This window comes from Lucilia sericata, unplaced genomic scaffold (genome assembly GCF_015586225.1).
Source record: "Lucilia sericata isolate MDLA Ls3-8-SP2 unplaced genomic scaffold, ASM1558622v1 Contig000067F_arrow, whole genome shotgun sequence".
Lineage (NCBI taxonomy): Eukaryota > Metazoa > Arthropoda > Insecta > Diptera > Calliphoridae > Lucilia > Lucilia sericata.
The window spans coordinates 808,598-824,850 of NW_023994101.1; the positions used below are offsets into that span (position 1 = coordinate 808,598).

General features: G+C 28.3%; 1 protein-coding gene across 1 annotated transcript in view; it reads right to left on the bottom strand.

The window, feature by feature from the left end:
* LOC119616323 (protein madd-4) overlaps positions 1-15,612 on the bottom strand; it is a 123,605-nt gene extending 107,993 nt beyond the window's left edge. Inside the window, exon 1 of the mRNA XM_037972679.1 lies at positions 15,509-15,612. Coding sequence (XP_037828607.1) covers positions 15,509-15,546 — 38 coding nt within the window. The 5' untranslated portion in view covers positions 15,547-15,612. The remainder of the gene's footprint in view (positions 1-15,508) is intronic.
* Positions 15,613-16,253: the final 641 nt, after the last annotated feature.

Below are 16,253 nucleotides of genomic sequence, written 5' to 3' on the forward strand. Positions count from 1 at the left end.
ATTCTCTTGATATGTTTTAAACTCAATATGTATTGCCCTTTACTTCAGTTAAACAGGTTTAATAGACTCCTAAAGACCCAAACTGAGCACTGAGACTATCTGGTATGTTGTAATGCTTCTAAGGGGAAATGATCCAAATTACTTGTGTAGAGCTGAAAAGGCTCTGAATACGGCCGAGGGAAGACAGAAATGGGGACTTAGTCCTTCTATGACATATTGGCTTTATAAAAGTGTAATTAGACAAATCTAATGCAAAGATTGGGTATGCGTTGGTGTTCGATGTACCATCAGATACTTGTATCTAATTAATTAGATGGATTCTGAGTTGTATCCGAGGTTAGTCGGATGGAGCGATGGAGGTGGTGAACTAAGGTTTGCCGAAACGGGTTGAGATAATTGCAGAGTAATAAATACCTTACGTCCCCTAGGTGCTGTTGCCGAATGAAAAAAAAAAAAAACATCTCAGTAGTGTGGTTGAGGTGCAGGAATGCACTGCGGTGAGTTTTTGGATGAAGAGAATGTTTGTAGGGACAGAGCATTCCTCATCACATGTTTTCACCTGATGTAGGGTCCGCCCCTTCTATCGACTCAAACCAGTGATTGCCTTGATCTTTTGTCGGGGTTAGATTGATCTGGACTCATAACACCTATCATTCCCCAACGGGACTACTAAGGCAAGGGATTGGATATATGCTTGAGTACTCGAGCAAAGTGCACGTACCTTAAATGACACATAAGTAAATTGCCACCTGCATGTAAGAAGCACAATGGGGTGGTGGTGAGTTATTGCAAAAGTTCACGCAGTGGTTAAAAAAGACCACTGTGAAATAGGCCAACACGGCAGGTGAGGACTGAAATGTGGCCTTAGTCCTTTTATAATTAGTTCAATTCTAACTTGTGTTTTAATAATCTGGTGGACTTCCCTGGACAAAAAGTATAATATCAAACTTTTACAGGTTCAGCGTGCATTTTGCGGGGGCTAAATTTTAGACAAGGCTAGATATATGTCATAGTCAAGCGAAATATTAAAGCAAATGGGACAGTGAAAATCTGTAGCACTTTTGACATTGCCAGACAACCTAACCCTATTCACCTAGTCCTTACCATTGCTGAGTTTGTTGAAATTTCATATTTCTCCGTCAATATAATACATCAATCAATCTAGTAACAAAAATTTCAAATAATTAAATCCATTTCAAAGTTAAAACAAAGGATTTTATTCCATATGCATATGTATATGAAACGAAAAATTGCAATTTGAAATGTTACACACGAACAATACATACATATTGCTGCAATTATTATTATTTTTATACAGAGGAAAACAATAGTATAAATATCAATGAAAATTGCATTTAATCATTGCATAATTGCTGCACACGATTAAAGCTTATGTTTATTTAATTTTTCCATCTAAATGACTCTAAAAATAAAACACAAATACATATAAGCATTCAGTCGTAGCATATAGAGTAGAGCAATTGTATGTTGGTTGTGGGCAAAAAAAAAAAAAAAATCATTATCACCTTCAAAATTACCAGGGGGGTAACTTTTATATGAGAAAAATTTACTTCAATAAAAATTTTTTGTTGTTTTATAAGTAAATATTGAGACGCCCTAATATTAGTACATAATTATTAACATATAGTTTGCAAGTATATTACAGAAATATTCAGTCAATCGTTAAATGTTCATTATATCGCTACAATATTGGCAGTATTCATTTGTACAAATGTAGGCTCCCATAGTGCACTCTTCTGAAACATTTCTGTTACGTACTCATACAATGTATTTCTATCCATGGAAGCATAAATAAGGATACAATTTTCACACTCTACACATAACCCTGTAGCTCAGATCGACCCATTATTATATACATATCTGTTTATTGCAGTAGTTATGAGGCTAGTTTCTGAACGTGTGCTTTTTTCAAAGGGATGACAATTGTCCCTTTAGATACCACAAGCGTACTTCGTATATTTCAATTACAAATGAACAATTGGTTCCTTAACAGATTACTTCTGGTAGGTGAAATAACTACTTTCTAGATAACTTAGGGAAACTAAATGATTGATTACCTTTTAGATTACTTGTGAGCATTATTGTTATGTATCCTAATATTTCAAGAAATATACAAATTCGATTTAACCAACTTCGAAAATATTGTTTAATAGGGATTCATAGGACTCTTTTAAAATTGCTGGAATACTACAAACGTATATACATACATATGTACATATGTGTGAAGGCAGGCATGTCGATTGCATTGTTTGTTTGAAAAATAAACCCAATATCCAATCATACGTACATATGTATGTGTATAAAAATGTCTGTGTATTTTATTATTTTCAAATTTGTGAACGGGAATGTGGAAATAAGAAAAATATACAACAAATGCAGCAACAGCAAACAATCGCAATTATTACCATTCGTATTTAGCACTTGCAACACTTTTTTTAAAGCTTGAGTATGTCTGCACAACAGTTTATAAAAATACATTCACTACTAGACTATTTACACGTAGACAGACATTAATGCTATGAACGGAATACATTTTATATGGTTGTGTGTGAGTTTATGTACGAATAAGTTTGTAGTATGAGTAGTAGATTGTTTTCATATGTATATTTTTTTACTTTATAAACTAACTGTTCCGTCAGACCGAATGACTGAGCATGAGGAGTATTAAAATCGTATGTTTTCACTACCAACTTGTATGTATGTATTTGTGAATAAGCAAATTGGGGGTCATTATTGTTAGACCGATGACCAGATAAAATTAAATGTTTTGAAACGCATGTAATTTTTTTTTTGTTACTGCACTATAGCACTTCAATATGGCAATAATCAGGCTTAGTTTTTTTTTCATAGAAATAGTGCTAAAGATACTCCCGTAGGTAATAGTCAGCGAAAAAACTTGGAAATATGCCCAAAAATGATGAGCTTACACACAACAAAACAAAAAATATACAATTCACTGCAAGCAACTAAATATAATTTCAAAAGGATGATAACCCAGAGACCAACCCAGCAAAAACTTACATCAAAAAGCTACTTATTGGCATTTGAACACATTGGAGACAAGTACTTAGCACGCTCGCTTATAAGTAACTACTTAAATAATCACTTATAAATAGGGAATTCAAAAGTTTCTCTCGCAGAACGGGGACTCTTGTTCTTAAGTTCGTTGTAGTACTCAGAATACCGCTCAAAATAAAGTACTTACGTATCTGGTTATATGTACATAAGTCATTATATAAGTACTTAAAAGTAATGCAAACGGTATGTAGTAGTCATTGAAAAGTAAATTAAGCCTCTTATAATGTTAAGAAATCGGTGAAAGTTTTACACTCTGGAAATAGTTTTTGGGACAAATAAGTCTTTGGCAACTCATGGAAACTAATTCAATTAAAGGATGGAAATTGTATTTTATTGTTTTTTTTTTCACATAAACGAATTACATTTTTTTTCCAACTTAATTATACCCACCATCAAAAAATATATTGATTTTGTCATTCCATTTGTAACACATTAAAGTATTGATCATAGACCCACAAAAGTATATATATTCTGAGTCCTTATTAAATACCTACTTAAATGATCTAGACATATTTGTCCGTCTGTCTGTCCACCTGTCTGTCCGTCTGTTGAAAGCACGATAGAGTCCGAACGGAGAGAGTTAAAAATATGTCTAATAGGTAAAGTTTGTTTGGTATTGAAAATGAGTAATATCGGTCCACTTTTTCGCATAGCCTCCATACAACTGTCCCTCCGAAAAACAGCTTTAACAGTCATAACTGTTTTAAAAATGCGAGTATAGCGATGAAATTCGACATATATAAGTTTCATATGAGCCAAATTCTCTCTACCTAATTTTATGAATTTCGGTCCATAAATGACCCTATCCCTCATATGGGGTCCTCTCCAAAAAATTACTTTAACGCTCATTACTGGCTTAAAAATACGAGTCTAACGTTGACATTCGATATAAGTAAGTGTCTCACGATCACTTATAAGGTCCTCTTCAGTAAATTACTTTAACGCTCATTATTGCCTTAATAATTAGAGTATATCGATTAAATTCGACATAAACAAGTTTTTTATAAGTTATAAAATCACTACCAAATTTTTTGAGGATCGGTTCACAATTGACTCTACTCCCCATAAAAGGTCCCCCTCAGAAAATGACTAACGCTCACTACTGGTTTAAAAATATGAGTATAGCACATAAGTAAGTTTCTTACTAGCACAAATCTCTCTACCGAATCGGTCCATAATTGACTTTATCCCCCATATGAGACCCCCTTCAGAAAATAACCTTTAACGCAGATTACTGTTCTAAAAATTTTAGTATAGCTATGAAATTCGATAAACAAAAGTGAGTTTCCTACAGGTTAAAATCTTTTTTCTGAATTTTATAATTGACCCCGATTGACCGCCCATATAAATAAGTTCATGCTTTAAAATTTGGAAGAAATGTTTTGTTTTTAAAAATTAATTTTTGTTAATCCGAAAGGGATGTGTCCACAATTGACTTAAGCCCTATTTCAAATATCAACCTAATGTTTATAGGGGAGCATTCCATTTAGGGCATACGGTTCGATAGTGGGTATATAAGATTCGTCTTAGTCGAGTATAACACTCTTACTTGTTCTTACCCTACAATTTGCACTGGAGCATTAAAAATAATAAAATAATACAAAGAATCACTGAAGCTTATGAAATCATGATGATGATGGCTCAATGATAATTGCAAATTACTTTTTAATTATAATAATTTTTTTTTGGCAAACTTCTGCTGCAATAAATGCATACATATACATGTACAAGCAAAACTATACCTGTCGACCAGGGTGGGGTAGTGACAAACCAAACTTCGTTTATAAAAGAATAATTGATTCTGCAGTCGATTACTTCTGGCGTGTAAGGTAATTACTGCATGAGATATAATTTTCAAGTGGCTACTCCCTAGATTACCTTAGTTCATTAAAATGATGATTGACTACCTTATTGATTACTTAGGTATACTAAAGATACAATTTAATTTGTATATAAATGACAAATTGCCATGAACTACTTGAACATTTTTGAGAAATTGTTTTTTTTAAAACGAGATTTTAAAACTGCTGGGCAACACTTTAGTTCACAAATTATCACTTTTCGTTCTGCAGTTAGTAGTTGTTGATATTTATTATTTTCATGTAAATATAAATTTTATGACATTTCATGTTTTAATATTGATTTTCTTCATCAGAGGGAAAATGTAAATGTATGAGTGTGCGTAAATTAACATGAACATTTTATTTTTTGGGAATGTTGAAACACATACATACTTTTTATCTATAACCATCAATGTTTTAAGGATATTATTAATACTACATTAAATGCATAATGCGATATATTGTTGCATTTCATTCAGTCAATCAAATCGTGTGCAAATAAGATTTTACGTCGTTACTGAAAAAATCGTTTATTTTCATGTATTTTAATTATTTACTTTAAGTTATATAGGGTGTAAAGTAATAATAGTAAATTAAATGCTTATGAATATCGATCTATATATGTATGTCAACGTTTTGTTATAAAAGATGTCTTTTGAAAATTTTGTGTTCAGAAACTCTATTTTTACCTCTACACCCTTTATTGTGGACGTAAAATGTGTTGTAAATAAATACAAATACATATTTACGTGCAAGTAAATACGTTTATTTACATTTTTTTTACATATTAAAGTAATTGTCAATTTTATGTATGACGTGTAACTATTGGAGATTATTTGTCATATGAATATAAAATAAAAAAAATTTTCAATTGTTTAAATATTTATAAGTATGTACATAGCGATATGTAAGTATATAATAAAAAATGGTTTAAATATTTCTGTAAATAATTAAATTACAGCTTATTATTTAACAGAAAACAATACAGATTTTCCGGCAGTTTTAAAATCAGCTTATTATTAAAAAAAATAAATAAATAAATTATATCATGACTATAAATATCGTTGGTATTCCATTATATCGTCGGCTACCACTTTATTAAGCTTTAGTTATCAAAACTGTAGCCATCTTGTTATTACTTTCACTTTTTGTGAGGACGGACGGACAGACTCAATACTGCTGGGTTATAATTACTTTCAATGCAGATTTTAATGCTTTTGTTGCTTTTATGGCTGAGAATAAAATAGTATGTATGTTTGTTTGTATGTAAAAATTAAATTTTAAAATAATAATTATGTAAAAAACACAAAGATTATTATTAAAAATGTGGGCGAGTATTGAAGTGTGAAACGTCCAATTTATTTTTTGGCAGTTTATGGTTTTTTATGTTAATTGAAACATTTTTGCTAGTAAATAAATTATACATAAATGTAAATATTAAATTGTGGTCTAGCAGTTTTAAACACATACTCACATAGAGAGATTTACAAATACTTGCACATGTTAATACAATTTTAAAACAATATTTTTATACATTTTTTGCGATGTTTTCTCTCAGAAATCGTTATTTAAAATAGACTCTTCTGATTTCACTTAGAAATTGAAAAATAAAGTGATAACAGATTTGTATCCTTTTAGTCCTACGAACTTTAGTTTAGCCAGGAAATATTTTCTCTCAGAAAATCAGTCTTTGGTTTCCTCTAGTTTCCGATAAAAGAGGACTTTTATATTTTCACAACAAAAATCGATGGGATAATATCAAGCGAGCACAAGAAAAATTGACTTCTAGTTTTCTATAAAACAGTCTTTAGAATAAATATAGTACAAAATAGGCTTTAGAGTAGACTACAAGTAGTCTATAGAATATACTACAAAGTTGTATGTCTAAACAAGTAAGAAAGTACAGTCGGACTTGGCCGACCATTCAGCTTGAATATGACTTTGGTTCCGATTTATTTAGTTAGTTAGTTAGTTAGTTAGTTAGTTAGTTAGTTAGTTAGTTAGTTAGTTAGTTAGTTAGTTAGTTAGTTAGTTAGTAGTTAGTTAGTTAGTTAGTTAGTTAGTTAGTTAGTTAGTTAGTTAGTTAGTAAGTTAGTAGTTAGTTAGTAGTTAGTTAGTTAGTTAGTTAGTTAGTTAGTTAGTTAGTTAGTTAGTTAGTTAGTTAGTTAGTTAGTTAGTTAGTTAGTTAGTTAGTAGTTAGTAGTTAGTTAGTTAGTTAGTTAGTTAGTTAGTTAGTTAGTTAGTAGTTAGTTAGTTAGTTAGTAGTTAGTTAGTAGTTAGTTAGTTAGTTAGTAGTTAGTTAGTAGTAGTTAGTTAGTTAGTTAGTTAGTTAGTTAGTAGTTAGTTAGTTAGTTAGTTAGTTAGTTAGTTAGTAGTTAGTTAGTAGTTAGTTAGTTAGTAGTTAGTTAGTTAGTTAGTTAGTTAGTTAGTTAGTTAGTAGTTAGTAGTAGTAGTTAGTTAGTAGTTAGTTAGTTAGTTAGTTAGTTAGTTAGTTAGTTAGTTAGTTAGTTAGTTAGTAGTTAGTTCGTTAGTTAGTTAGTTAGTTAGTTAGTTAGTTAGTTAGTAGTTAGTTAGTTAGTTAGTTAGTTAGTTAGTAGTTAGTTAGTTAGTTAGTTAGTTAGTTAGTTAGTTAGTTAGTTAGTTAGTTAGTTAGTTAGTTAGTTAGTTAGTTAGTTAGTTAGTTAGTTAGTTAGTTAGTTAGTTAGTTAGTTAGTAGTTAGTTAGTTAGTTAGTTAGTTAGTTAGTTAGTTAGTTAGTTAGTTAGTTAGTAGTTAGTTAGTTAGTTAGTTAGTTAGTTAGTTAGTTAGTTAGTTAGTAGTTAGTTAGTTAGTTAGTTAGTTAGTTAGTTAGTTAGTTAGTTAGTTAGTTAGTTAGTAGTTAGTTAGTTAGTTAGTTAGTTAGTTAGTTAGTTAGTTAGTTAGTTAGTTAGTTAGTTAGTTAGTTAGTTAGTTAGTTAGTTAGTTAGTAGTTAGTTAGTTAGTTAGTTAGTTAGTTAGTAGTTAGTTAGTTAGTTAGTTAGTTAGTTAGTTAGTTAGTTAGTTAGTTAGTTAGTTAGTTAGTTAGTTAGTTAGTTAGTTAGTTAGTTAGTTAGTTAGTTAGTTAGTTAGTTAGTTAGTTAGTTAGTTAGTTAGTTAGTTAGTTAGTTAGTTAGTTAGTAGTTAGTTAGTTAGTTAGTTAGTTAGTAGTTAGTTAGTTAGTTAGTTAGTTAGTTAGTTAGTTAGTTAGTTAGTTAGTTAGTTAGTTAGTTAGTTAGTTAGTTAGTTAGTTAGTTAGTTAGTTAGTAGTTAGTTAGTTAGTTAGTTAGTTAGTTAGTTAGTTAGTTAGTTAGTTAGTTAGTTAGTTAGTAGTTAGTTAGTTAGTTAGTTAGTAGTTAGTTAGTTAGTTAGTTAGTTAGTTAGTTAGTTAGTTTAGTTAGTTAGTTAGTTAGTTAGTTAGTTAGTTAGTTAGTTAGTTAGTTAGTTAGTTAGTTAGTTAGTTAGTTAGTAGTTAGTTAGTAGTTAGTTAGTTAGTTAGTTAGTTAGTTAGTTAGTAGTTAGTTAGTTAGTTAGTTAGTTAGTTAGTTAGTTAGTTAGTTAGTTAGTTAGTTAGTTAGTTAGTTAGTTAGTTAGTTAGTTAGTTAGTTAGTTAGTTAGTTAGTTAGTTAGTAGTTAGTAGTTAGTTAGTTAGTTAGTTAGTTAGTTAGTTAGTTAGTTAGTTAGTAGTTAGTTAGTTAGTTAGTTAGTTAGTTAGTAGTTAGTTAGTTAGTAGTTAGTTAGTAGTTAGTTAGTTAGTTAGTTAGTTAGTTAGTTAGTTAGTTAGTTAGTTAGTTAGTTAGTTAGTAGTTAGTTAGTTAGTTAGTTAGTTAGTTAGTTAGTTAGTTAGTTAGTAGTAGTTAGTTAGTTAGTAGTTAGTTAGTTAGTTAGTTAGTTAGTTAGTTAGTTAGTTAGTTAGTTAGTTAGTAGTTAGTTAGTTAGTTAGTTAGTTAGTTAGTTAGTAGTTTAATACGTCACAAACATCAGCACAAACTACTGTACTGTAGGGTATACAAAAATAGTAGAGTGGGTTTATTTAGTCATTTCCTTCGAATTTTTAATTTTTATCTTTCTGATATAAGAAAATTAAATTTTTTAACAAAATTTTAATTGTGTTCTTATTTCAATTGTTTATGAATTATTGAATTCTTTACATATGTATGTACAATAAAAGTTAATTATCTCATCATAATTTCGACTAATTAAAGCTAATTATTTGTTTTTGTTATGGCCATTAAATATTTATGAGAGTATTCAATATTAAATAAACAATAAAAATATTAATATTCAATAATAATGTTAACGACACATGTATTACTACAAATATACAAATTTACATACATACATATTTATATTAATATATGTATTCAAATATCACTTAAATAACAATATCAAAATACTTTAGTAATTAATAAAATTTTATAGTATATAAATATATGTATAATTTAATTATACGGAATAAACTATATTAATAATAAATATTTTCAATTAAAATAGTATTCTCAACATCAATAACAGAAATAGCGCAAGAAGAAATCAAATATCATATTTTACTCCTTGAAAATGTCATTAATATGAATAAACAGAAATGATTTTCGGAATGAAAAAGGATGCCTAAGAGCCGCCTGCCTGTCTGCTTGCATTCAATAATAGTATATAAAGGGTCATCGAACAATAAATTGTAGAGCATATTGAAGACCACGACGACCATCCAATGAAATCAATGGTCATTTGTCAATATTGATTGTTGAGATGAGAGTGCGAGAAAAAGCAAACTGTCAATGATTTCACACACGCACACACACATACGCATACGTATGGGAGCGAACACTTTAAAATTTCAAGTGTTTGTAAGGAAATTTCAAGGGGTATTCTTCTTTTCGATACACTCTTTATAGGATCTCTTGCTTTTGGTTTTAAGAAGGTAATGTCAGAAGTTCTTAAAAAATCTAAATATTTTTCTTTTTAGATTAATGGTATTTTTTTAGTTTACACCCTAAATTAAGAGATATCGAAGATCTTATAATAAAACGTTCTAAAAGTTTAACTAAATTATTTCTTTGAAAGACCTTTTCGGTTTGCCCTAGTATGTAAAAGAAATTCAAATGATGATATTTCAACAACAATTACTATAACGAAAAAATTGTGATGTCAGTCGCAGCCACAGCACTTTCAACTTGCCCACTCACATCAGCAAATACAATGAATCATGAGATTTCAATACCTGTGAGAAACTCTTCCATAATACTTGCTGTTAACAAAAAAAAACTTGATAAAGGATAGAGAGGGAATGATGCGTCACGCTTTAAATGTGTTGCTTTATTTTTCCTTTTAGGGCAAATGAAAAAAATCTATTGTTTTCACGAAAAAAAGGATTAATTTCAAAAACACACACTCTCAACGCAATAAAAGATACAATAGATACGTTTAGACACTCAATAGTAACCTTTTAATAAAACAACCCTCTTCCCTATTGTTGCCAGAAACAAATGTTTTTTGTTGTTATTAAACCCTATCTAAACATTTTGCTATTGGCCTTATTATATAGCACACAAACGTTTGAAAATTTTGTTTGTGTGTGTGTTTTTTTGGTAATTGTTGCGCCAGACATTACGTTTGTGGCAATACGTGCGTTACTAATTGTTGATTAAGACAAACGTAACAGATCATTGATTTTTAAGGGATTTTTGTTACTACTTGTCAACAAATGACTTCACTGAGTGATAATTGTTTTTGTTACAAATAATCATTATTATGTTGATGATGAGTTTGAGTATGACAATTATGATGATTGCTGTTGATGAGGATCATAAAAATAAAACTATTGACGTTGCCCTTTAGTTCTTCTTAACTCAATTTATGGCAGATGTAATGTGCACAGTAGTTTGAAATGAGTTTCTTTGAAAAACATTCTAAATACAATTTTCAAGTTCCCAGTTTCTATTCTAAATAAAACATTATCATAACAATATCTCAGCATGTAATGCAGTTCTGTTTCTTACTGTTTAAAGAAAAGGGGGTTGTTTATTTAATTTGTGGCCACTACATATTGTTAATAATACTTAGTTACCCACTAACTTCTGCTCCTCATTCGCTTAAATCTACCTTTATTTTCTTTATTACTCGAACATAAAAGGAATGTGAAATAAGTTTTTTTCAAACCCTTGTTTTAATACAAATTTTTCTTCTATAAGTATTTTTTACCCGCAAAGAGTTTCTATTGCTTGGAAATTAGTTAAACAATGTTGTTAATTACTGACAACAAAGCAACAACTATGTACCAAAATTTATGGACCAAATAATCGACCATAAAGAAGATAGTGAGTGGCTCATGTACACCGGCCGCTCGTACAAAAGAGAGATAAAATCTTTAAGATAAATTCTTAACAAAACAGGTGATGCTTAACTAAAGAATCTTTTACACTAATCTAAAGAATATACATACGTACATATGCATTTGGGTAATATGTATGTATGTTGCTTACAACAGATGTCATTATAGGTTATTTATGAAGGAAATAAATATTTAATATAGTTCTTTAATTAGTTTTAAACACTATAAATATGTAATTTAATAGAAACCGTAAGAATTTAACTAAAGTGAGTAACCTGAATGAAATTTTATCAGAAAAGGGGAAAGAAAGGAAAAAATTACTAATTTCTTAATTTAAGAAACATATAAAAATCATTCTCAAATAAATGGTGTTCCATAAATACCTAGACTTTATTGCAATTGTGGTACAGTAAGAACTATAAGTATTCGTACGGTCGAAAAGAGTTATAATTTGGTTATTGTAGCTAAACTATAAAACTATCTATCTATCTATCTATCTATCTATCTATCTATCTATCTATCTATCTATCTATCTATCTATCTATCTATCTATCTATCTATCTATCTATCTATCTATCTATCTATCTATCTATCTATCTATCTATCTATCTATCTATCTATCTATCTATCTATCTATCTATCTATCTATCTATCTATCTATCTATCTATCTATCTATCTATCTATCTATCTATCTATCTATCTATCTATCTATCTATCTATCTAGCTATCTATCTATCTATCTATCTATCTATCTATCTATCTATCTATCTATCTATCTATCTATCTATCTATCTATCTATCTATCTATCTATCTATCTATCTATCTATCTATCTATCTATCTATCTATCTATCTATCTATCTATCTATCTATCTATCTATCTATCTAATCTATCTATCTATCTATCTATCTATCTATCTATCTATCTATCTATCTATCTATCTATCTATCTATCTATCTATCTATCTATCTATCTATCTATCTATCTATCTATCTATCTATCTATCTATCTATCTATCTATCTATCTATCTATCTATCTATCTATCTATCTATCTATCTATCTATCTATCTATATCTATCTATCTATCTATCTATCTATCTATCTATCTATCTATCTATCTATCTATCTATCTATCTATCTATCTATCTATCTATCTATATCTATCTATCTATCTATCTATCTATCTATCTATCTATCTATCTATCTATCTATCTATCTATCTATCTATCTATCTATCTATCTATCTATCTATCTATCTATCTATCTATCTATCTATCTATCTATCTATCTATCTATCTATCTATCTATCTATCTATCTATCTATCTATCTATCTATCTATCTATCTATCTATCTATCTATCTATCTATCTATCTATCTATCTATCTATCTATCTATCTATCTATCTATCTATCTATCTATCTATCTATCTATCTATCTATCTATCTATCTATCTATCTATCTATCTATCTATCTATTATCTATCTATCTTTATCTATCTATCTATCTATCCTATCTATCTATCTATCTATCTATCTATCTATCTATCTATCTATCTATCTATCTATCTATCTATCTATCTATCTATCTATCTATCTATCTATCTATCTATCTATCTATCTATCTATCTATCTATCTATCTATCTATCTATCTATCTATCATTCGCTATAACGATCTTTCACTGTAGTTTTCGCAATGCACTAGTAAAAATTTAACACTTCACATTCAAATTATTTTTTAATGTATTGTATATTGTTTCTGTCATTACGTTTGTAACACATCGAAATATTTGTCTAAGACCTTATTATATTCTGAAGCATGTCCGTCAGTCTGTCTGTTAAAAATGAGTCATAGGTACCTTCATACAATGTCTTTAACGCTGCAAATAACAAAATGACCAATTCATAAAAAAATAGAGCTATCTCCCGAAATTCATGTTAACTTTACAGGTTATGATTTTGTGGGGTATATAATATTCGGCATTACCGAATATAACACTTTACTTGTTTTTCTATCGTTTCGTTACGAATATTACATTTCAACAAGAAAACTACATTAGTCGAGTTAAAATACATACAAACAAATTAAATTTTTTTTGTCATCACATCATTACGAGAGTTTTTCACTACGTATAAACAATAAAAGTAAAATATGTATATGCTTAAAACCATACAGTATTGTTACAATAATACAACAACAACGATAATAAACCATTAATATGCATATTTATAAACAAACACATTTCTACATACAATTGACCAGATACATATTTTTACTATTTCAACCGTTGCATAGAGACCAATATGGACCAATCAAATATTAATTTTTTTTGGTAAAAGTTTAAAATAGCTTTATTTAATAGCAGTTTTTGTTGTAGCTAATGGTTTGATTACAAATAATTTTCATAAGAAAAGTAAAATGATTTTGTTGTAATTCACTTTAATCATTTAGTCATTTTAAATATTTAATTAATTCATATATTTCTTATTTTTTCCAATGATTACGTTTCGGTTTCATTGTTTGTCCAAGACAAGGTTGAATTTATCTTTGGGGATAATCTGATAAAATCTTTATTGTCACAATTTATGAGTTTCAAGAGACATTTAGTACCGTCTATATAACTAATTGATATTTTTTTGTCAAATTTGGTTTTGAAAAAGATGCAATACAAAGGCGCTGAATGTGTGTGAAGTTGATAACGATACAATCAGTGCAAGATTATCAATCGCTAATGAAATAATGATCATGACTACCTACTAAAGTGTATTGAAGTTTAAAATAAGTAGAAAATAAAGAAATACGAATAATATAAGAAAATTTACTAAAATTGCATTATCTTTTTAAATTAGAAATTGAACTGAACGAAAACTTTCTGCCTAACACAAGTTTAGTTATAATAATAGAAACTGAATAAATTGTTTGCCAAAAAAACCGGGTCAAAACTGCAATTATCACTTGATAAAGTTTTTTTTTTTTATTTTTAAATTTGCTAAAATGTTTACATTCTTTGTCACTTGCATATATGCAAACATGTTTGTATATGCAAATATGATTTATCAATTTATACAAAACATGCTACTTGCAAACAAATAAAATTTTATTTTATAAAATTTAATAAAAAATTCTAAAATAAATAGTTTTGGTTATGGAATGAATATTTAATAAACACACAAAAACTTTCTAAATGGAATGATATGGAAAATTGATAAAACTAATATTTGTGATGAAAGCAAAAAATAAAATAAACAACTAGAGAAAGATATTTAATACACACAAATGAAATAATTTATACTAAGAGCATCAGAATAGAAAAGAACAATTGTTTATGCATGTGTATATTTTTATGCAGGATATAGTAGTTTTAAAAGGTGTTGATGTAACCCTTTAATACAGATTTTTTCGCAAATATCAAACTACTTGATTCCAGAATCTTCCTCCCATTATAGTTATGAACATGTTAGAGTAAGTATAATAGCTTAGAATCACTTTGTGGGGACAGACACCATAAACTGCCGGGAAAATTTTCCTTAGTGTTTATATTGGTCATACACACACATTTATATAAAGATTTTAGAATGCAACTACATGTATATATGCATCTTGCAGTTGCAAATATCTTGTGGTTAAAACTTTCTATTGATCTCTCCACAAAAAAAAATAAAAAAAAAAAATATTAAAAAACTTTCTAAGACATGATGTAAAATATATATGAACTGCTTGAATACGTTTTAGTTACATGATTTTGGTTTATTTGTTTGTTAAGTAATAATAAAATATTTACAAATTTTTAATTGACTTTTTTACGTTATGACTGATAAATATTTAAATAGAACTCATAGGCTATAAACAATTAAATTCAAATGACATGTAACAACAGCTAAAATAAATTATTGAATTTTATGCATGTTTTAAAAAATTAAATTACCGAAATTCCTTTATTATGATCTTCTGACAGAGAGAATAGTTACTCGTGGAATAATGCTCTATGAATCTTCTAGAAGATACCCAACTTTTATATAGTAGTGACTTAAAAGTATACAAAAAATATTTGAGAGTAAGTTTGTGATATTTAGTAAGTTCTTGCTTCTAAAGAAAAAACTAAAGAAATCAAGTACAAAATATATTTATTTGCACACAAATTTAATTGAAAAACTTTCTACAGCTAAAATCAAAATGCCACGCAGACACACATACACCCATGAAGTAAAATAAACACACTTACCCACTTAACGTTGCACCCAATACACGCACCATTATCATATGTGTATGGAAAACACATCATGTCTAAAATTGCTGATGAAAAGTCATACAAAAAAGTTTTTAGAACATGATGCAAGTCGACAGTTGGGAGAACCAACTAGAAGCTGAAATATTAAATGGAGAAATTATTAGATAAATCGAGAAGTTGAAGTTAATTAATATATAGTGAAATACAATTAAATAAATTTTAGATTTTTAGATAGATAGATAGATCGATAGATAGATAGATAGATAGATAGATAGATAGATAGATAGATAGATAGATAGATAGATAGATAGATAGATAGATAGATAGATAGATATAGATGATAGATAGATAGTAGATAGATGATAGATAGATAGATAGATAGATAGATAGATAGATAGATAGATAGATAGATAGATAGATAGATAGATAGATAGATAGATAGATAGATAGATAGATATAGATAGATAGATAGATAGATAGATAGATATATAGATAGATAGATAGATAGATAGATAGATAGATAGATATATAGATAGATAGATAGATAGATAGATAGATAGATAGATAGATAGATAGATAGATGATAGATAGATAGATAGATAGATAGATAGATATAGATAGATAGATGATAGATAGATAGATAGATAGATAGATATATAGATAGATAGATAGATAGATAGATAGATAGATAGATAGATAGATATAGATATAGATAGATAGCTAGATAGATAGATAGATA